The 22,651-nt window shown below is 51.0% G+C and overlaps 1 protein-coding gene across 9 annotated transcripts in view; it reads right to left on the bottom strand.

Moving 5' to 3' along the window:
• The window catches only part of RYR1 (ryanodine receptor 1), a 208,782-nt gene that overhangs the window by 5,683 nt on the left and 180,448 nt on the right, over positions 1-22,651 (bottom strand). For 4 of the 9 annotated variants that reach the window (XM_081200102.1, XM_081200099.1, XM_081200101.1 and 1 more), the window contains 17 exons: positions 21,519-21,623; positions 19,829-19,858; positions 17,194-17,223; positions 16,553-16,634; positions 14,957-16,254; positions 12,357-12,427; positions 11,735-11,939; positions 10,873-10,959; positions 9,049-9,449; positions 7,646-7,688; positions 7,386-7,516; positions 7,139-7,199; positions 5,380-5,526; positions 4,573-4,707; positions 3,228-3,384; positions 3,053-3,117; positions 1,645-1,745 (listed from right to left, as the gene is read on the bottom strand). In XM_081200102.1, the coding sequence (XP_081056228.1) occupies positions 1,645-1,745; positions 3,053-3,117; positions 3,228-3,384; positions 4,573-4,707; positions 5,380-5,526; positions 7,139-7,199; positions 7,386-7,516; positions 7,646-7,688; positions 9,049-9,449; positions 10,873-10,959; positions 11,735-11,939; positions 12,357-12,427; positions 14,957-16,254; positions 16,553-16,634; positions 17,194-17,223; positions 19,829-19,858; positions 21,519-21,623 (3,149 nt within the window). The remainder of the gene's footprint in view (positions 1-1,644; positions 1,746-3,052; positions 3,118-3,227; positions 3,385-4,572; positions 4,708-5,379; positions 5,527-7,138; positions 7,200-7,385; positions 7,517-7,645; positions 7,689-9,048; positions 9,450-10,872; positions 10,960-11,734; positions 11,940-12,356; positions 12,428-14,956; positions 16,255-16,552; positions 16,635-17,193; positions 17,224-19,828; positions 19,859-21,518; positions 21,624-22,651) is intronic. The other 5 variants (XM_081200104.1, XM_081200105.1, XM_081200107.1 and 2 more) reach the window with 2 other exon arrangements.

The raw sequence follows: 22,651 nt of genomic DNA, 5'->3' as shown, positions 1-22,651 counted from the left end.
GAGAGGCTGCTTCATGGCTGATAAGGCTTGCTGTTTGCATGCAAGACTTTTCTTGACCAGCATAGAGAAGGGGATGCTGGGGGGGGGGAGAGGATAATTTGCCAGTACGCTTCCTGTGCTCCCAGTTGCAGCTTCCCTCACCCCTTGCAAGGGCAGCTGCTGGGTGGTGTGACACCCGTCCCCATTCTGCTTGCCAAACAAATGTTCCTGGTTCTTCCCACGCACGATGTGCAAGTTCACACAGGTGTAGCCATCACTTGATGGGTGCAACGTCAAGGGATGTGTTGCACATATGAAATACCTGTGGCAGGTGGCTTCTGTACCATCTCAAGCACAACTTTTCTCTCTCTCTCTCTCTCTCTCTCTCTCTCTCTCTCTCTCTCTCTCTCTCTCTCTGTGTGTGTGTGTATGTGTGGTCGGGGCATTCCATGAGACACACCTGCATGTGTGAAAATTCCCTTTAAAAGAGCCCCCAGCCCCCCATGCTTATCACATTATGCCTGTCAAGGAGAACCAGAACTGCAGCTTCTGAGCTCTGACTAGGGAGGTAAGAAGGCTTCATTCTCCATTGCAACCTGTGCTTGTCACAGCTGTAGCAAAACTTCCACTGCAGTTTATCTTCTGCCCAGTGGCGTAGCATGGGTTGTCAGCACCCGGGGCAAGGCAAGTAATTTGCGCCCCCTAACCCGTGGATTTTAGCAGGGGGCAGAGTGCTGCGAGTGCGAGCGCCCCCCCTAGATGTTGTGCCCGGTGCGGCTGCCCCCCCCTGCACTCCCCACGCTACGCCACTGCTTCTGCCAAAAACTATGTTATTTAGCTTGTGGTGAAATTAGGTAATTTGTGAAACTGAAATAATAAATTGTGTTGTAATTGTGGAAGATAACTATGCGTGACTGCTAGTTTGTGCATAAAGGGGTAAAGGACCGTAGAATTGTATCGCTAGATAGAATCAGCTAGGTCACAGCCCTTCACTTCCAGAGAGGGAGGAAGTGAAGCCTTTCTACTTCCTCTCTCTCTCTCTCTCTCTCTCTCTCTCTCTCTCTCTCTCTCTCTCTCTGCATTATGTAATCCATTAAAAAGGATGTGCGTGAGCTTGCTATCCAAGAATATTCTGCCTGCATTTCTTCTTGCGGCTGCATGGAACGCTGCATGTATCAGACCTATGAATCTGTAAGTAAAGCATTTAAAACTTACTTAGCAGTATGTGGTCTGTTGCATGTGAAAGGGATAGAAAGAGGGGAGCATTGCAAATGGGATAAGAAAGGTCTAACAACTTCTATTCCTACCACTTCTCTGTGCTGCTTATATTTGTGAGTTGAATACTCTGCTCCTGGGGCTCCTTGCATTTTGAATCCAGGCCCCCAGCTATTTCTTTTAGCTGTTCACCCATACCTGGGTCCACAGGGATTTATATTTTCTCCACAGTTATTCCACCCCATTAATTGCAATGCGTAGGATACTCAACACAAACAGGGCATGGGAAATGCAACCGATTGCACAATGTGGATTGAAGGCAACAACAACTAGCTCGATGTCTGTTCTGGACGTGGGATGAATCAGTGAACATTGAAGAGAATTTCCCCTCCCGCTTCCAGTTTGGTTGGAATCCCCTGAACATCCCCGCTTCCCCAGCCAGCTGCTCACATGTAATTTGCCAAGTTGTGCTCCTCCAGCGTGTGGGTCTCAAAGCCGTGTGGCGTCGTGTCAAAATAGTCGCTGCCGATTCCACAGATGAAACATTTGGTCTGCCAGGATGGAAGCAACAGTGTGAGATGACAGTGAGGGCTCAGAGGGAGCTAGGGTCCTGTCTCTCCACTATGGGGCAAGCCAACCCCAACCCCAACTGAAGCCACAGAATCACAGAATCCGAGAGTTGGAAGGGATCACGAGGATTCTGTAGCCCAGCACCCCGCAATCCAGGAATGTGCAACTGTCCCTTATGGGGATCAAACCTGTGACCTTGTGCTATCAGCACCATGCTCTAACCCGGGGTGGCCAGCTCTCAAGAGACTGTGATCTACTTTCAGAATTAAAAACTGGCAGTGATCTACCCCAGTTTTTGGGGGGTTCAGCTCAAAGTTGTTGAGTTTTTTTGAGGAGAATAGCCCCATTTTTTTAGGAGTTAAAAAAAAAGCTTTTTGGGGGGAGGAAGTTTCATTTTTGGGGAACAAAGGCAAGGGACAAAGGGGTAAAGTCACTCACAGCTCTGTCTTCCCTTCCAGAAATCATACAACAGGGTGGGGCGAGGGGGCGGGGCAGGAGTCAGTTTTAGCCACGCTAAGGAAAGGGAGCCAGAGATCGACCACAATCTACCAAAACCTTGCGGGGATCTACCACGATCCACCTGTTGGACATCCCTGCTCTAACCCATGGGTAGGCGAACTAAGGCCCAGGGGCTGGATCTAGCCCAGTCGCCTTCTAAATATGGCCCATGGATGGTCAGCGTGTTTTTACACGAGTAAAATGCGTCCTTTTATTTAAAGGGTTATTTGTGGGGCCTACCTGGTGTTTTTACATGAGCAGAATGTGTGCTTTTATTTAAAATGCATCTCTGGGTTATTTGTGGTGCATAGGAATTCGTTCATTATTATTTTTCAAAATATAGTCCGGCCCCCCTCAAGGTCTGTGGGATTTTGGACTGGCCCCCTGCTGAAAAAGTTTGCTGACCCCTGCTCTAACCAGCTGAGCTGTCCTTCTATGTTTCCATGCATCAAATCCCTCCCTCCCGCAGTGTGAAGATCATCAGGAGTCCCCAGAGTTGACCATGTCTGTGTTCCCTCCCAGGGGACCCTCCTTTTCACCTTTTGCTAAAAAGAAAAGGCATTTTACTTTTGGAGATATATGCAGTTTATATAATTAAAGTAAAGTATATTTATTTATGTCATGGCTGTTTTGCATGGATTCCCCAGTCCCACAAAATACCTGGTCACGGGCCAGGGAGCCTCCCTGATAGACAACCTTCTCTGTGATAACTTTCTGATTGAAGTCACTGGCTCGCCCCCCACCCTCCTATGGCTGGGAATGGAGGAGAGGAAGGAGGAGACCAGCTTACCTCCATGTCCTCCTTCACCTGCTCCTGCTGGTCTCTCAGCTCCCCAAAGGCGTCAATGATCAAACCTGGTGGACAGGAAGTCACAAAGGTAGGAAGACAGAGTTTGGGAGCCCTGGCACAGACTCCGCCCCACACCCCCATGGGACATAATAACCATGACCCGCACGGGACCTACCTTGGATGATGGCCAGCAGGATGACGATGACAAAGAAGAAGAAGGTGATGTCGAAGATGACGCGGTAAAGCTCGTACTCGTCACCTGCCGGGTCCTCGATCTCGTCACCGATGCCCCCGCCAGCACGCACCCCCACGTACATGTGAAACAGGTAACACTGTGGAGGGGAGGAGGGAAGAGGGAGGGAGAAGCTCAGGGGGCGTTGCATACGCAAGGCTTCTTCAGCATCATTTCTTTCACATATAATTTTTTATTAAATTTTCTGTTTTACAATTTAAAGCACTCATTTAAACATCCTTAAAACACTCTTCTTCTCTTTCCATGGTTCATTTTGCATATCATAAATCCCTGCATATTTTACAGAAACCATACCATTCAGCACTCCATTATTACATCCATCATAACTTATTCACACGGTTGAATTTATCTTAATAAAGCATTTTCAGCCGTACACTGTTATTTCCCATATATTTCATAAATGGTTTCCAATCTTCTCTAAACCTATGTTCTTCTTGTTCTCTATGTTAAGTCTGCAAGCTGCGCATATTCTGTCAGCTTAAGCTGCCACACTTCTTTGGTTAGGACCTCGCTCGTTTTCCATTTGGGGGCTAACAGAACATGGGCCGCAGTAGTGGCATACATAAATAACCTTTTTTTGACACCTGGGGGTTTCAGTTTGAATTATCCCCAACAGAAAAGACCCTGGTTTTTTTGAGAAAGTACTTTTAAACACCCCCCCCCAATTCATTATGGATCATTTCCCAATACTCTTTTACCCTTTCACAAGTCCACCACACATGAAAGAATGTTCCCTAAGAGGCAGCATTTCTGACCGTGTCACCTTGGCAACGTGGAAAACTATCTTACACTTTCCTCTCTGCTGGGTACTAATGGAGGAGTCGTCTCATATGAATCCGCCCCCCTCCCGATCTGGCATTTCCAGAAAGACTTGAACCCCCAGGATCTGTTTCTTAAACATTAAGTACTGGCCCCTCCCCACTTGGGGACAGTGGCAGTCTGACGTTCACCCTGGTCTTGCAACAAGAGATGTGTGGACACTGAGACGCTCTTTGCACCCTCCACTTGAGCTTCCCTGAACATTCTTGCCCTCCCAAATTTCGCCGGCTTTAGGCAAAAGTCGGCGGCATCTGTTGGGAGTCAAAATGGTTCTCCTATTGTATCAGCAGCCTGTTGCACCTGCTGGACCAGAAGTGATAGCAGAGCCCAGGGAATGTGGGCGGTCGCCGTAGGAAGCAAAGCCACTTTCCAACAGATTTAAGCCCCTTTTTGGGGGGGTGGGGGAACAAAGCCAAAAAAGCACGGGGAGCCTCTGTCCTTGTCTTACCGTCATCATGTCGTCACATTTCATGTCAGGCTCATCTTCGTCCTCGCTCTTGTTGTAGAACTTGCGGAAAAAGTTGAAGGCGACCACGGTGTAGAGGTAGACGACCACGGCCAAGAGCCCCACCGTCATTAGAAGCTGGGGGAGAAAGAGGTCACACGTGTGAGAGGAGGTCCATGATCATGCAGCAAATGATGTCTCCCAGATGTCATACTGGTTGGACACAGAGGAGTGGTGGGAGGAACCGGATGGGGGACACCCCAAGCGAAGAAGGCTCAGAGCCCGGGGAGTGGTGGTGGGGCAAGGATGAGTGGTCAGAGGGAGCAGACTGGGAGGCGGAAGCTGAAGAGGTAACAGGGCTTAGTGAGCGGGAAGAGGCGGTGGCAGAGAGCAGTCCAGAAGTAGAGGTAGAAGTGGAGGCTGGAGAGGAGGGAGGGGCAAGAAGCAGAGATGGGTCGGGCTGGTGAGGAAGCCAGGAGGTCCTCTCCTCCTCCTGCAACCAGCTCCCTTCCCCCCGGTCTCCCAGAACCAGGAGAGGCATGAAGTGGGAGGAGCAAAGGCAGGTACACAGGCGCAGTCTCAGATTGCTAGGGAAGGAACTTGGTGAGGAGGAGACTTAGGCAGCTGTGGGGAATGACTTTCAGTCTTAATGGTTGTGTAATCGGCTTTTCCAGATGTGAAACCCAAATTTTGGCATTGCACAGTATATAAATAAAAAACAGTGAGGAAGGCGAAGGGGTGGGAGGGGTGCATACCATGAGCCAGGGTGGCCCCCCCCCATTTGATGTGAGCGCCCCACAGCCCCGCTACCTGTTTGCCGTTGTGGGTGACAGACGAGAGGATGGTCCTTAGGGTCTTGACGCCCATGGCGATGTCCAGGAGGTGGGAGGCGAAGAAGAAGTTGTTGTAGTGGCCGAGAACGGACATCACCATGTACCAGAAGAGGTACAGGAAGGACTGCAGGGGGGAGAGACACGGATGGGTTGAGACAGAGGCAGGATGGAGAGCGAGGGCATAGTGGGACGCCCATGCTGGGAGAAAGGGGTGGAAGGTTTTGATGCCGTCCTCTCAGCTTAGCAGATGCAGGGCTGCAGCATCAGATGGCTCCCAGCCCACGGGCCACCCCACCAGCCACTTCTACTCTACTGCCAGTTCACGAGGCAAAAGATGATCACAGGTGAGTACCATCCACTAAGAATAGGGCTTGGAAGGATGCCCCACTCAGGGTGGGGTGGGGTTTGGCCTGTGTTCTCCTCACTTGCTAATCTCCGACCTGAAAACCTACCGCTGACCAGGACTTTACTTGGTAGGGTGGGGGGTATTGTTTTGGTTCATTACAATGGTACGCATTTTTGTGTTTTTATATTGTAAACTGCTCTGTGATCTTCGGATGAAGGATCATAAAACAAACAAACAAACGGTCGATCCTGCCCAGCCAAATACACGTTCAGAACTCCACAACATCAGTATCTGAGTCAACTAGATTAGTTTTATTCTGATTCAGTTATTCTGGTTTTCAAGCAATTTAGACATCTGGGCACTTTTTGTTTCTGCAGAAGGAAACGGGCAGTAGACGCAGGGGCGGAGGAAGGGGGTGCATCGCCCCGGGTATCACCACTGAGGGGAGTGACAAAATGGCAGGCAGCACTCACCGCGGGGCCTGCAGTGCACCAGAACCACGTGTCTCTCCTGGGAGTGACACAGGGGCTCGGGCGCCCGCAGGCTCCGTGCTGCCTCAAAAGGTCTGCCCGCCGCCTCCCCCCCAGCTGTAGGGCGGCTGAGTGGGAAGAGGCAGGAACTCCTCAGAGTCCCTGCCAAGCATCCTGCCCCGGCTTGCCCCGCCCCTGCGGGTGGCTGGCCATGCCCCTGGGCACAGGGCACACGCGCCGCCCCAGGCGGGATAGAGAGGCGTATGCAGCCTTTTCATTGCAAGTATGAGGTCTAGAATCTCTGCTTCTGTCTTTTTAGGGGAGAACTATGATTCTCTATGGGACGAGGGTGGCGCTGTGGGTTAAACCACAGAGCCTAGGACTTGCCGATCAGAAGGTCGGCGGTTCGAATCCCTGCAACGGGGTGAGCTCCCGTTGTTCGGTCCCAGCTCCTGCCCACCTAGCAGTTCAAAAGTACAGCAGTGCAAGTAGATAAATAGGTACCACTCTGGTGGGAAGGTAAACAACGTTTCCATGCACTGCTCTGGTTCGCCAGAAGCGGCTTAGTCATGCTGGCCACATGACCCGGAAGCTGTACGCCGGTTCCCTCGGCCAATAAAGCAAGATGAGCGCCGCAACCCCAGAGTCCGGCACGACTGGACCTAATGGTCAGGGGTCCCTTTACCTTTAGGATTCTCTGGGCACTGAATTATGTTGAACTGTCTTAGATGTAGAGATAGGGAATTCCCCTTGCAGGCGAAGCCCTCGCATCTCCCCCTGCTAACAGTGGGGATTGTGCTGGTCTGAATGGCATCCCTCCCCTTTAGCCACTGTTTGCCAGGCTGTGGCACCAATTGGCATAAATATTGAACAGTTGAACCTCCCGCCCCCCAGCCCTCTAACTGCATCTTCTCACTCACGTTGTCAGTGAAGATCACTCCGAATTTCCAGACCTTGTACTTGATGTCGATAGAGGTAATCCTAGCAGAAGAGAAAGGGAGGATAAGGAGGAAGCTCTGTGCAACTGTGCATGTAAATTCATACATTCTGTTTTGCTACGTGCATCCCAAAGGGCCTGTCCACACTTCCCCTTGTCCCACGCTTAGGAAGCATAGGCCCAAGCAGCTTCGCCTTTGCCCCACTGCCAGCTCTGCCCATCCTCCTCACCATGTTATGAGAGACGTGTCTGGCTCAGTTTTTTTCTCGTTCTGCGCTGTGATTTCCAGACTGGCCAGATCTATTCCCAGTAGTTCTGCAATTCTCTCTCGCCCGTAGATGTCACCGTATTTGTTTAGCACCTGGAGGGTTGGAGGGAGGGATGTGGTTAAGAAAAGATGGGCTCTCCATCTTGTTAACCACCCCTGCCTTAGATCAGGAGAGCCCGAGGCCTTTGCTTCCCTAGTCTAGACAATGGTGGAAGATCTCACCTTTCTCTTGATGAATTTGTCCCAGTAGTTGCTTGGGAATGACCTGGCAAGGGGAGAGAAGAGGGGGACAAAACCCATTAAGAATACCATTCGTTCCTCCTGCTCCGATGAAGGCTCCCTGACCTGCCAGGGCCATTTCTCTCCCCCTCCCTCCCTCTGCAAAACCCACTTCTCCCCAAAAGCCCTTCCACCTGACCCTCTTCACTCAGCCAATCTTCTCCCCCTCCCCACTGTTTAACCAGCAACTCTGGACCTTCCTCCTCACTCGTCAGAATCATGCACACGAAAGCTCATACCAAGAACTAACTTAGTTGGTCTTTAAGGTGCTACTGGAAGGAATTTTTTTATTATGTCTGTTTAGTATAAGACTCTCAGCCTTCCAACCTGCTGCGTTGGCCCACTCAGCCCAGCTTTCTGTTTCTGTGAGTGGCCAGCTCAAGTAGGAAGCTCTCAAGCCTGGGTGCAAGGGCTGGCCTTCCCCTGCACTTATCCACAGCGCCCTCTCCGAACAAGGAGGCTTCCTTTTAGCTATCCGTGGCATAAGAGCCATCAACAGGCAATATCTCACCATGAGTTTTTGCCTGGCCCCTTTTCGCCTCTGCAAACTTGTTTGGCCACCGCCGCATCTTGTGATGGCAAATAAATTAATAAATATTTATTATTTATACCCTGCCCATCTGGCTGGGTTTCCTCAGCCACTCTGGGCATCTCTCAACAGAATATTAAAAGCACAATAAAACATCAAACATTAAAAACGTCCCTAAACAGGGCTGCCTTCAGATGTCTTCTAAATGTCAGATAGTTGTTTACAGTGGTGCCTCGGGTTACATACGCTTCAGGTTACATACGCTTCAGGTTACAGACTCCGCTAACCCAGAAATAGTACCTCGGGTTAAGAACTTTGCTTCAGGATGAGAACAGAAATTGTGCAGCGGTGGCGCGGCGGCAGCAGGAGGCCCCATTAGCTAAAGTGGTGCTTCGGGTTAAGAACAGTTTCAGGTTAAGAACGGACCTCCGGAACAAATTAAGTACTTAACCCGAGGTACCACTGTATTTCCTTGACGTTTGACGGAAGGGCGTTCCACAGGCAGGGTGCCACTGCCAAGAAGGCCCTCTGCCTGGTTCCCTGTAACCTTACTTCTTGCAGGGAGGGAACTGCCAGGAGGCCCTCGGAGCTGGACCTCAGTGTCCGAGCTGAATGACGGGTGCACTGTGCCAAGCGGTGCTGGCCTGTCCTGAACCTCCTTGCCAGTTGGTTTTGCCCTATTGCCCCGAGGAGGGTTTAGCCCAGCTGCACTCTGGGAAGCCCTCTCCCCTCTTTCTGAACCTTTATGAGGTGGGGCTGTTGCCCAGAGGGGGAGGAGCCACCGCTTAGCCCCTCCCCTCCCCACAGATGGACTCACGGAGCATTGAGCACCAGGCGGTCCCACTGTCCCTTGATGTCGTCGTCCTCCGGCTGCTCCGTGATGTAGAGGCCATCAAACTCCAGCTTCCGCGCCAGCTCCTTCTCGCGCTTGAAGATGACCAGCGGCACCTTCAGGCAGTTGTAGCCGATGATGCAGAGGAAGGCCACCAGCGTGTGGAAGATGGACAGGAACTGCAAGGCTGGCTGCATGTAGCCCGTGCTCTCCTCCAGGAAGAAGTAGACCACGCTGTCTTCATCGTCCTCATCCCCGTTGCCGTTCCCATCCCCGCCGTCGTCGTCCCCGCCACCAAAGCCAGAGCCACCGCCAGAGCCAGACTCCAGATCCCCATCGAACCCGGAGCCCTCAAACTCCTCCTCGCCGGGAGGGGTGTCGGAAACCTAGGAATGGCAAGAGAGGAGGAGGAGGAGGTTGGGATGGAAAGTTGCGACCCTAGAGCCGGGAAGGTCTCAGGCTTACAGCTTAGCCACCAGGTCAGGGCTGGGGGACCCTTCTTCAGCCTGAAGGTCATGTTCCCTTCTGGGTCCACCTTCCAGTGGCGGGCAGGGTCAGAGGCAAAAGTTGGTGGAGCAAAGGATGCGAGCTTTGCCTTCATGTGACAGGCTAGTTTCTGCCCACATTGTCAAATGCCCCTCTCTGGCACTGTGATGGCCTGGGATTCGGACCCGGGTGCTGAACCTGAGGGATCCCAGCCTGCACAGGATTCCCCGCTTCCAGAACCAGCTGAGCGGGGGATGGGGCATGAGCCTGAAGGGTCCTCACCTGTGCTGGATCCTCAGGTGCAGGCATCAGCTGAGCCTGCTCTGGCTCCTGAGGTGATGGAGGACGACTCATTGCCTTCAGGTGCTCCACTCTCAGCCCCGTCAGAGGAAGCTGAGGTTGCCTCTGGGTCCAGTAACCCTCCAGCCTCTCCTGAGCTGCAGAGGCTCAGGGCAGAGAGGCGGAGGGAACTAAGTTCCCGCAGGAGGAGTGCTCGCCTCCAGGCCAGGAGAGGCGAGACACCAGAGGATCGGGGCCGCCCTACGCCTCGGGGCAGATAAAAGCCGGCCAGCCCCAGTCCCAGGTTGCGGGAGCAGCATTGTTGGTTGCTAGTTCCTGCCTGAACCCTGTCCTGCTTTCCTGCCTGAGCTCCTGACCTGCCCTGGCTCCCTCCTTGCAAGCCTGTTCCTGACTTCACCCGGCTCCCTGCCCTGCACCCAGCTTTAGCTACTACGGACTGCCTCCTCGTTGCACCTTTGACCATGGACCGGACTTGGACCTCGCCTCTCGGGTAACCCACAGGACCAGCACAGGCACCCAGGCAAGCAAGAGGCACAAGCTGAGTCCAAGGACACGATCCAGCCGGGGGGGGGAGCACTTGGGGTGCAAAGCAGGGCCAGAGGGGTGTGGGATGGGGAACGTGCCAAAACCAGAGAGAGAGAGGTCTATGGGGGGCACATTTGCCCTGCAGGTCTGAGGGTCCCTACCCTGGCAAGAGTTCTTGGTTTCCAAACGTTTGCCCTCCCAAAAGCTGTGCCCAGTTGTTTTGGATCCCAGGATGATTTGTTACTGTTGTGGTGGCTATTAAAATTTATTATGCACCGTACACCCTTGGGGAAGGTTGCAACTATTTAAAATATGGCATGAAAAACCTACAGTGCGGGGCAAATATGTCATTGCGCACAACCTGCTTTCTCCCACTTGTGCGCTTCCCAAACTGCAGCCTGGATCCGTCCTCTGGCCTGCATTAACTTGTCAGACTGATTCTCCTCTTGAATCCAGGGTGCCCCATCTGCCCCTTGGCAGATCTCCAGACCTACTTACCTTATAGAAGAGCAAAATGAAGTTGATAGCAAAGGCCAGGAAGAGGGCGAGGAAGCGGAGATTGTAGAAATTCCTGGACAGGTAATTCTGCAGAGAGGGTGGGTAAGAGGAGAAGAACAATGTGGGGGTGCATGTCCTTAGGAACATCGGGAAAGCCCTGCTGGACCAGGCCAAAGGGCCACAAAGACCTCCCCAAGCAGCTGGTATTCAGAAGCAGACGGACTGCGGAAGCAGAAGAACATCCCTGTGCCTAGCAACCACGGACAGTCTCCATTAATTGGTCCAACCGCCCTTTGAAAACATTGATGGCCATTGCCATATGGTTGTGGGAGGAGAGTCCATAGTTCAACTCTACAGTGGGTGAAAAACCGCCTCCTTTGTGGCGCTGTGGGTTAAACCACAGAGCCTAGGACTTGCTGATCAGAAGGTCAGTGGTTCGAATCCCCGCGATGGGATGAGCTCCTGTTGCTCGGTCCCTGCTCCTGCCAACCTAGCAGTTCGAAAGCACGTCAAAGTGCAAGTAGGTAAATAGGTACCGCTCCGGAGGGAAGGTAAACGGCATTTCCGTGCGCTGCTCTGGTTCGCCAGAAGCGGCTTAGTCATGCTGGCCACATGAACTTGAAGCAGTACACCGGCTCCCTCGGCCAATAAAGCGAGATGAGCACCGCAACCCCAGTCGTCCGCAACTAGACCTAATGGTCAGGGGTCCCTTTACCTTTGTCTGTCTCCCATGGTTCAGCTCCAATGGATGGTCCCACCGGGTTTTAGCATTATGACACAGAGAGGAAAACGCCCCCCCCTTCTCTACATGACGCATAATTCAGAAACGTGGAGCCCAAATGTCTCTGGTTATCTCCCTTACCAGGAACTTTGTCCTCTGGATCTCCAGCTCGTTCCAAAACTCCGAGCCTCCTTCCTCTGCCTGCTTCTTGTCCCTCTGGGCCACCTTCTTCTTCTGCTTGGCTGGTGGCTCCTCCTCCTTTTTGGGCTTCTCCTCCTCCTCTTCCTTCTCCTCCTCCTTCTTCTCTTCTTCCTCCTCCTTTGCTGCCTTCTCTCCATTTTCAGCACTGGGATGGACAAGGGGGGAGGTGGAGAGAAAACTTGAAAGACACACCACCTTTGCCACCCTGTATTTGAACCCTGTATTTGAACCCCTCTCCAGCTGAAATGGGCCACACACCATGGGAAGCCAATGCGTCGCCCCCCTCAATGTTGTTGTACTTCAACTCCCATCAGCCCCATCCACATGGCCAGCAGCAAAGGATGATGGGAGCTGGAGTGCAGCCACATCTGGAGTTCACCGCGCTGGTTTCCGTATTTTTGAGACCTTGAGGGATGGCAACTGGCTGCTTTTAAAAGTAAACATAAAGGGCTAAGGTTCTCAGGGACATCCTGCCCCCAGCACCACCCCTCTGGTTTTCTCCCCTGCAAGCCCCAGCTTAATCCAGAGTGTGCAATCCACTTTCACCAAGCACGGCACTCACTCAGCTTTCTCTGGTTCCACGGGAGGCTCCTCAATCTTCTCCGGCTCTGCCTCCCCTTCCTCTCCTTCCACCTAGAGAGTCACAAGAAGATGGGTTGGTGAGCGAGTTGGTGCCACAAGGCGGCTGGGAGCAAAACGAGTTTGTGGGCATCATAGCTGCACGCAGGGGGGTTTATTGCATGCCAGTGAGCAGCAGGGACCAAGGGCTATCTCCAGCTAAGTCCTACTTGGAGAAAACCCATTGAAAGTAATGGACCTGTTTATATATTGTGGGTGAAACTCCTCAGAGGGACTTAAGAGCGACAGTTTTGCGAGATGGAAAGAGCGATGTTATCTATGAAGGCGATGATATATGGAAATCATCTCAATTTGAGGAATGGAATTCACACAGGATTATTATTATTATTGGTGTTTATCAGCTTAAGGAGACTATCAGAAGAGATAATAAAATATATAAACAAGATGTGATGTGGAAACAGCAAGATAAGACTGGATAGAAAGAAAGAAAATATATAAACAAGATGTGATGTGGAAACAGCAAGATAAGACTGGATAGAAAGAGAAAATATATAAACAAGATGTGATGTGGAAACAGCAAGATAAGACTGGATAGAAAGAAAGAAAATATATAAACAAGATGTGATGTGGAAACAGCAAGATAAGACTGGATAGAACTATGAACTTTGTTTGGACTGATTTGGACATTAACGCAGTAACAAGATGATCAGAATCCCCCTTTGGATCTTGAAATATGGGTCCCAAAAGTTAAAATTCGGCTTTGTAATTCGGAATTTATGTGATGTGATTTAATTTGATTTGATTGGCCGGTTAATAAAAATTATTTAAAAAAAGAAAAGAAAAAAAGAAAGTAATGGAGCTAAGTTAGCCAGGTCCATTAATTGCAGTGGTGCTGGAACGCTTCAACAGTTTGACTCCCCCCCCCAAAGGTGCAGTCCTCCCCGCCCATCCCACCCCCTTTCTTAGGATAGGTTCTCTGACGTTGCTATGAACTTCGGTTGGTCGCCATCAAGGGGCCTGGTAGGAATTTTTCCCAAATGGCAGATTGGCTCCAGCCATTTGGTTTTCGCCTACCTCGTAGCAAACCGTCACAACTCTTCGGTATTGGCGGTTAGGCATTGGTAGGGGTACTGTCCTATTGTTATGCAAATGAAGGGGGGAAGGAGCGCCATCACCTTCCCCCAAGCAAGGGTAGTCTGGTAAAGGATTCCGGGGGGTGTGGCCTTGTCCTAAGCCTAAGGAGGTGTGGGCCCACGGCACGCCCCCATGTGGTGACGTCAGGGGGATCTCCTAGTTGACGTGCCTCAACAGGACTCCGCCCTCTGGTGATTAACCCTTCTGGTTAATAGTTAGGACCAATGCCTAAGCCAATACTGCTCAATTCCTGTAATCAATAAAGTTGTGGCCTAATTTGACCCATTAACCTGAATTCTTGTGTCCTGTGTCTTATTTCTTCAGGGGGGCAGGAACTAGCCACACAAGAGCATCTAGCTGCTAAGGCACAGCAATACCAAACACAAATAATACAAGGTGATTTCAAACACCCCCTTTTGTTTGAACAAAGAAATGTGGATGGAACTCAGGAGTCCTGAATCCCAGCCTGCCCTCTCATCCCCTCCAGACCCGGAGAAAGAACAAAAGAACTCTGAACCGCGGAGCTAAAATCCCCACACGATAATGAAAGTGGGTTGGAGAACTGAATCTCAAAATTCAGGCACGTCCAAATTTCAAAGGATGGATGAGTTTCAGTTCTCAGGTGCAACCTTGTTCGGATTTCTCCTCCAAACATGGGGCTTAACTACACTTTCACTAGCCCCACTGCCTTCTCCCAGGGAAAACTGCTCTTTAGTGCTCAATCGAAGTAAACAGCAATTCAGTTGTTCTGATTTATCACTAAAGAGTGGGTTTTCTCTTGAAAGGCAGTGAAGCAAGGGGGAAACCGGTGTGTGTGTGTGTGTGTGTGTGTGTGTGTGTGTGTGTGTGTTATTGGCTTGTTTTGTTTTTGTAATGTATTTGGTGTTTTCATTTTGAATCTTTGTTTTAAACCACTCTGAGATTACAGATGAAGAGCGGTATACAAATGTTAAAAAATAATGATCTTCCTGCAGTGTGTCTCCTATACAGTGGTACCTCTAGTTACGAATTTAATTCATTCCGGAGGTCCGTTCTTAACCCGAAACTGTTCTTAACTAGAGGCATGCTTTCGCAAATGGGGCCTCTTGCTGCTGCTGCACTGCTGGCACACGATTTCTGTTCTCATTCTGGGGCAAAGTTCTCAACTCGAGATAACTCTTCCAGGTTAGCAGAGTCTGTAACCTGAAGCTTTTGTAACCTGAGGAGTTTGTTACTCGAGGTACCACTGTACTTAATTGCTGACATTACTCCTCGGTTCACTTTAGATCGGGGTAGCTAATATGGCGGTGGTGTTAGACTCCAAATCACATCACTCACGGATCCAGTTCCTCCAGGCATCGTACCTCCCCACCTTCTGTGCCCTACCCATCCCCTAAGCCTCATCTCCTCCTAGAGAGACCCTAGGAATTCCCACCACTATTCAGGCACCGCCTGAAGCCCTATACGTACTCCCAGTTTCCTCTTGAGGATGGGCGATCCTTCGGGCGTAGGGGGCTCCACTGGGGTCGTGTCCCCCATATCGCCAAGCCCGCCAGGCGCATCAGGAGCTGTGGATCGGAAATGCTCTTTCTTCATGTCGAAGCCCTCCCCGCCTTCAGCAGGCACGTCCTCCTTGCCGGGCTCCACTATCTCTGCTTCCTCCCCTTCCTCAGCCTCCTGTTCGACTTCCTCGGAAGGGGCCACGTCTCCATGCACCTCGTCCTGCGTTGGGTCGGGCATGCTGGCCAACAGCTCCGTCATTGTGATCTTCTTGGCTTCCTCCACCAGGCCGCCCCCGAAGAGCGTGTTCCAGATGAGGAGGAAGATGCCCTTGGAAATGTTGTAGAAGAAGAGGAGGATGCTCATCAGAATGGTGTAGATGAAGGTGGCCACAGCCACGGCCATCTCCTTGACCGTCATCTGCTTGATCTTGCGGAGCTTCCGGCGGATGTTGCGGTAGGTGAACATGCGGAAGAAGTTTAACACGCCGTCCAAAAACTCCCCGAAGACCGAGGATGACTCCGATGGTGCTGACACCTTCTCAGCTTCCCCACCTTCTGCCCCTTCTCCTTCCTCTTCCTCCTCTTCCTCCTCCTGGCCCTCCTCCTCTGAAATTTGTGCTGCGATCTGCATCTCAAAGATGGTGTCCTCGCAGAAGTTGATGAAGAGCTCCATCTTCTCCGACTCGCCCCCCTCGTTGACCACGTCAAAGATGAACTGCCGCTTGGACTCCTTGACCTGGGGCATCTCCCACTGGGCCTTGTTGGTCTCACTGATCTCAAAGTAGATGCGCTCAATGCGCTTGCTGGCGCCCATGATCTCAATGCGGCCCAAGTAGGGGCTGAAGTAGTTGAGGATGCATTCCGCCAACTCCAGGAAGGTCTTCAGGCGGTTGTCGTGCGGCATGTGCTCCGAGAGGTTGGTCAGCAGCACGGCGATGTTGAAGCCGATATCCTTGGCGGGCTCTTGGAATCGATCGGCAAACTCCTCGTAGTCGATCATCTCGTTCTCATCGGCCTCTGAGCAAGAGAGCAGGAACTGGATCTCGGACGGCGTGTACTGCTTTTGGCTATCCATGGCTTTCTGGAAATCCTTCTTGGAGATGAGACCCCGCGGGTCCGTGATGTAGTCTCGGAAGGCATCCGATGCTACAATGTCCTTCAGCTTCAAGAACATGTCGAAGAACTTGAGAATCATCTCCACGTTACTGGAAGATTCCACCAACATGTCCACCATCTGCCGAGCGATGGTGCCATTCACCACATTCCCTGGGTAGGCACATAAAAAGTAAGGTTAGACGTGGGAATGAGAAGTGTGTTGGGGGTGGATACACAAGTGATGAGTAGGTGGGTGTTGCACTCATGTAAGCACTTTCAGGTGGATTCAAGGTGATTGAGATATGTGCAACTTATCTCAGTGGGTTGTAGCAGTTTGGCACACACACACACAGGATCCCACGTTAAACTCCTAGCATCTCCAGGTAGAGCCAGAAAACACCCTTGTCTGCTCAGGGAAGCTGTCATGGAGCCCTGACTGGCTGCCCCAGCCCTGGCTAAGGGGTCTTACCTTCCAGAAGGGACAGCAACATCACCACCATGTCTTTCTGCAGATCCAGCAGCTCCTTCAGAAGCCCAATTTGGCTTGAATCCTGGGTGGGAGGGACACGTGGGAGATATTAAGTGCTGCGGAACCAGAGACATCTCTTCCCATGTCTTGGAGGCCTCCAGACGCAGATCCCCTTCACCCCCACGCCCCACGTTCCACTTGTATTCTTAAGGCCCGGCCTTCCCTGGCCCTGTCACACCTGTTGGCTTCTAACAGGGCAATGGAAACCAGGCCACAACTAGGTGTGGGACAGGAAGAAGGGAGAGGTGGTGGTAGCCCACAGAGACCAAGGAGCGGGTCTCAACTTGGGCCATGAGCACTGTGGCCCATTCTTCAGGCCCCTGAGATGGTGCCACCCCAAGATGACCCCCTGAGGTCCCAGGGCACCTGGAACCGGAGCCTTAGAGGAGAGACTCAGATATATGAAGTCAGCTTAGGTACACAGCCGGCCACAGGGCACTGCCGTCACACTGTGACATGTGAGGGGAACACCTTACTCTAATGTGAGCATGCTCAGGAGGCCCCAGCCTCTCCTTCTCCTCCTCTGACTGAAGGACCACCCAAGAGCTGGGCCTCTGGAGAGGCAGGGACGCCCTTCTTACCTCAGGGTAGGATTCGCTCCGAAATTGGTCCTCATGGGCAGCGCAACAAAGAGATAGTTTTGGTGAGGGGCGGAAATATCCCCCAGTGCTGTCTCCCCGCCCACCCAGCCTCTGCACCCCAATTTCCTAGCCTCGCCTGATTGGGAAGAGGACATTGGGAGGAAAACACCCCTCTTGAACGTCTTCCATGCCACTCCCTCAGGCGACTGGCATCACGGGCATATCTACACCGCAAACAAAGAAGACCTTCCCCTGGTGACAAGGCCTCTCTGGATTATATTTGCTATCTGCAGCCTCTCTGGCAGAACTGCAGTTCCCTGGGAGAGGGACGGACTGTGAAACCAGCTTAGGGCTGGGAGTCTAGAATCGGGGAGATGAGTACACTGGTTTCGGTTCAGAGGCCACGCGCTCCAGAGGCGCTTCGCCTCTTTGCCTGCAACTCCCAGCCGGCGTCAAACCGAGAGAAGAGGGCCGGCTGCCAGCTTCAGTCAAGGCCAACGCAAACCCTCCCCTTCGCCCTCAACGCCCGCGGCATGACAACATGAGCTAGGATGGGGCGTGAGCCAGCAAGCCAAAGCGGTGGCCAACCATGGAGCTCCTGACGACCCCGTTTAATGGTGGTGGCTGGAGGAGGGGTCTGGAGAAGCATGGAGAAGCAGAAAAGACAGAAGGAGAGAAAGGAGGGTGGGGTGATGAGCAAGGGCCAGCTGCCGCAGACCGAGAGGGGAAAGCAGACCAGGCCAGACCACCATATTCCCCTGCACTGAGGCATGATGGGAAAGAGCAACAGACATGTTTATGGTCCTCCTGCATGGATCTACCAGCAAGGGCTGAGGTTTTTCTTAAAGTGTGTGTGTGTGTACAGAATGGGGGAAGTGAGGTTTCCCAGTAAGACAGAGAAGTGGGCAGCTATAGGGTGAACTGGGGATTCAGAATAATAATAATAATAATAATAATAATAATAATAATAATAATTATTATTATTATTATTATTATTTATACCCTGCCCTCCCTAGCCAGAGCCAGGCTCAGGGCGGCTAACACCAATAAAATCACAGTAAAAAACATAATGGGGGGGGGGGAACCAATTTAAAATACAGGTTAAAATGCAGCCTCATTTTAAAAATAGCTGATAAATCAAGACCATAAGGGGAGGGAAGCATAAGGGTCAGGCTGAGTCCAAGCCAAAGGACAGGCGGAACAGATTTGTCTTGCAGGCCCTGCAGAAAGATGTCAAGTCCCGCAGGACCCTAGTCTCTTGGGACAGAGAATTCCACCAAGTCGGGGCCAGTACTGAAAAGGCCCTGGCCCTAGTTGAGACCAATCTAACCACCTTGCGACCTGGGACCTCCAAAGTGTTGTCATTTGTGGACCTTAAGGTCCTCCGCGGGGCATACCAGGAGAGGCGGTCCCGTAGATACGTGGGTCCCAGGCCGCAGTATTATTTTATTTTCAAAAAAGGCTTCTGTCAGGCGCTTTCCCTGCTATTCTGGGTGTGTGCGTTGGGCCTCGCAGGTTAATGCAATGGGAAGGTGTCAGGGTTCTGGCAATGACACCAGCTGCCTTGCAGCGCACCCACCGTGACACCTTGCTAAGGTGTCTTCTCTGAAACCACAGGAGTGTCTGTGTGCATGTACATATATGGAGATCAGATTTTCAGCAGTGGGGGCATGGGAGGCAGCAGAGTTCTGTTTCATTGCGTAGCCTCCCCTCTCCCTGACCAGCAAAACCATATGCCCTTTAAAAATGTGTTTTTCGGGGAGGGTTATTGGGTTGTTTTTGTTCAGATCATGTATGTTGTGGTTTTATATTCTGATTTTATCCTGTGAACCGCCCTGAGACCTGCGGGTATAGGGGAGGCATATAAATTTAATTAATAATAATAATATAATTATGCAGAATTTTAAACAAAACAAGTGAAAAACAAATTACAGACATTTGCATAAATGTGTGAGATAAAAGTATTCAAATATGTTGGATGGAATTATCATATTTTTCTGTCTATAGGACGCCCCTATTTATAATACTCCGATTTAAGAAAATGGGGGGCACGCGATCTATCAGTGTATAAGGACCCCCCCCCCCAAATTTTGGACATTGTTTTTTAGGAAAAAGCCCGAGTCTTATACACAGAAAAATACGGTAATTTTCACAGGCTGAAATATCTATGGCAGGGTATGGGTTGCCTGGCTGCAGAATCTTAATATCATTTAGCACAATGGTTGCAGAGTCTTATCCAGACCATTGTTCACACCTCCTTTGTCATGTGTTCAAAGGAAGGAAAGTCTGGCTTGACCTAGACAGCAGCTGCAGGGAGCAGATGAGGACTTAATCTAAAGGCCTCAGGACCCTTTTGGGTGTTTTTCCTGTGTGTGTGTGTGTGTGTGTGTGTGTGTGTGTGTGTGTGTGTGTTAAACTGGTCTGGCCTGTTGAAAGGAGGAGTAGAGAAAAGGAGCCTAGGGAAAAGGAGGAGAAGTGGATGGGAAAGGAGGGAAAAAGAGAAAAAGAAGTGAAAGAGGACAGAAAGAAGGAAAGGAAGGAACCAAGAAGGATGGGTGGGAGGGAAGGAAGGAAGGAGCAGGCAGAGTGAGCAGGGCATGAGATGGCCACATACTACTACATAAAAGGTTCTTACGCCATTTCGAAGTCCTGGGGGTTGGGTCATCTGTCACACATCAGAATAAAAATGTTATTCAGAAACATTTTTAAGAACATTTTTGTATTTTGCCAGGTTTACCATCCAGCACGTTCCTTTGTTGCTTGGGGGTCAGAACAGGCTTGCCCTCCCTTCTCTGGGGAAAGGTGGGCGTGTGGGGTGGGGGAGAGGGGCAAGGGCAGGGAGGAAAAGGGACACCTGCGCATATCTTCATTCTCCCAGTGTGTTGGGGGCGGAATCTGCAGTGGGGAAGGACACTGAGCCTGCGCTTCAACCACTAGATTTCACAACCTCCGCAGCTCCAGGCTCTGGGTCGTACCAGAGCCCTTTCTATTGTGCATTCACGATTATTTCTGCTCTTGATGGTATCCAGGGTGGCTGTATGCAGCACTGCCTTCAGAATGGCTTGCACCTGTTTGCACATTGTTCCAGGAAGAGCAGATTTGATAGAATCGCCTTCTAAATGCAAACTTAAATTGAATTGCTCCCCCATTCCTAAATGGGACCGGCTGCTGCAAATAGATCTGGACAACCCTCTCTCTCTCTCTCTCTCTCTTTCAAAAGTCCTAGGTGGATTCCAGTTCAGTGGAAGGGAGAGGCATTCACGACACAGGGCAGGAAAATGTGTGCATCTGTCTGCGTGGTATAAAGGAAGGCCAGATGGTGAAATACAAAAATGGTCCTTTTCAGGAGGAGGGATGCTCAAAGCTGTTGCTGAGAGATCAGGAGTGGAAGGGGTGGGGGTGGGGAGAAGGCACAGAGCAGGGGAGCCTGGGGTTAGTGCAGAGATTAAAAGGGAGACCGCACCACACGCAACCTCACCTCCCCCATCCACCCCACATCTCACCCTATACTCGTACTTCCTGACAAGGCTTTCCCCTCCTGCTCCATCTTTCCATCCACCTCAAAGGTATGTTGCCAAAAGAGTGGGGGCTTATCCAGACCCCAATGAGGCAGGGAGCCAACCCTACAGTGCAAATTAGCAGAGGTACCTGTAGACCCGTTTGAAGTAAGCAGAGTCTAGCTAGAATTTTTTTTAAAGGAGTTTTACCGCAAAGGTGATGGCAGGTGGGGAGGAAAACTGCCTTTCTAAGGAAATGCACCAGACAGAGACCCAGACACAGCCACTTTGCATTCACAGTTTGACTTCCATTTCCCCAAGGCTGGCTATAAAATGTAGAAAGAGATGGCTTTGTGCACCTAAGCTTGAGCTTAGGGTAGGACCAAGCTGGCAAACGTTTGCTACTGGTTAGGAAAGATGGGATGCAAAAGCCTGGTTCCTTGATTCAAGAGATGGCCACCGATTTGAGAGTTTGGCACCCAAATCCAAAAGCCAGGCTTCTCTGCTGCCGTTGCGTGGCTTCCAAAGTCAACAGTTTGGCAAGACAATGTGCAGAATATTAAGTTTTCCCTGCTTAGCCATTGATGTCTGGGACCCTGGGGCTTGCACTTTCTTCGAAGCTGGCCAAGAAAGGCTGGTTCACAGTTGCGGGGCTTGGCTGTGGAGCAGACCACGTGGCCTTGCATATCTTCCAAGAGCTAAGACCCTATCTGCTCTGGATACTCTTCCTCAACCGCTGCTCATGAACAACCTCCAAGATATTCCCTACCCTCTTGCCCCTTGCCAGGGTTCAGACAAAAACTTGCACTCGCTCGTTTTCGCTTTTACCTGAGCCAACTTCATCATCATGTGAGCAAAGACATGGAGGAAGCCAATGACAGCGTCCCACAGCCTGCTGTGTGCCAAGCTCTGCTGGTTCCCAGTGCACGGTCCCTGGCGAGGAAGGGGGAAATAATGGAGTGAAGATCTCCGATTTATACCTAGTAGTCTGAACATAGGGCTGCTGAAGATGGGGCATTTGTTCTGCTCAGCTTATACACAGCTCACTGTGGGGTAAATCGTCACATGGGAGCCTAAGAAAGGAGGGGCTGTGCACTCCAGAAAAGGATGGAGAGGTGAGGGAGCTGGATAGATGCAGGGCACCCCCTGGGATAGAGGATTTCCCTTTGATGACATCCATGAATGAATGAATTTATTATTTCGGTCACAGACCAGTTCCAGTCCACATACAACATCAAGGAGGTCATAAAACACAATAGGGGTACATTTGAATTTGCAATTAGGTATAACAGGGGCAATACAGATATAGCAACAGTTAAAAAATATATATAAATTAAAACTTAGTCACTAACATATAACCTAAAATTATCATCTAAGGCCTTAATCATTATGATAGCACAGCTTGTTCCCTAGGTTTTATGGCAATCGCACAGAATTTGGCTACCCTTAGCGTGATCTCAGGATCCTTGTCCTCTACAAGGGATTTTAGACATTGAAGTTCGGATTCATTTGGAGATTTTTGCATAGCAGGGGTAATAAATACCGAGCGTGTATCCCCCGTAGAATCGGCAGCGTAACAAGGCATGAGAGACAGTTTCTACCTCCATCAAGTCGCAGGGGCAGACTCGTTCCGCGTATGGTTTACGCTCGAATCTGCCCTGCAATAAGGGAGATGGCAGAACGTTGAATCCATCTTTCTCAAGAGACAATGGAGTGTGCTTCTGGGGGTGAAGTCAAACTGCTGCATTAGCAGCACCAAAGTGACCTCCCCAGGACACATGCCTGGGCACTCTGGGTGGAGGTCCCGGGCTGCCCAGACAACAAGACCCCCTCTCAGCCTCAATATGTGATCCAAAGGAAAGCAGAGAAAGACGTTTGGCACCAGAATGGCTGCAGGAGTTGCTGGAAGGAGGCATAGAAGGCGCCATCCAACCGTCTTAGGGACTCCACTCCGGATTTGT

The sequence above is a fragment of the Podarcis bocagei genome, assembly GCF_964188305.1.
Source record: "Podarcis bocagei genome assembly, chromosome: 7".
NCBI lineage: Eukaryota > Metazoa > Chordata > Lepidosauria > Squamata > Lacertidae > Podarcis > Podarcis bocagei.
This window is presented reverse-complemented; position numbering and strand designations above follow the sequence as displayed.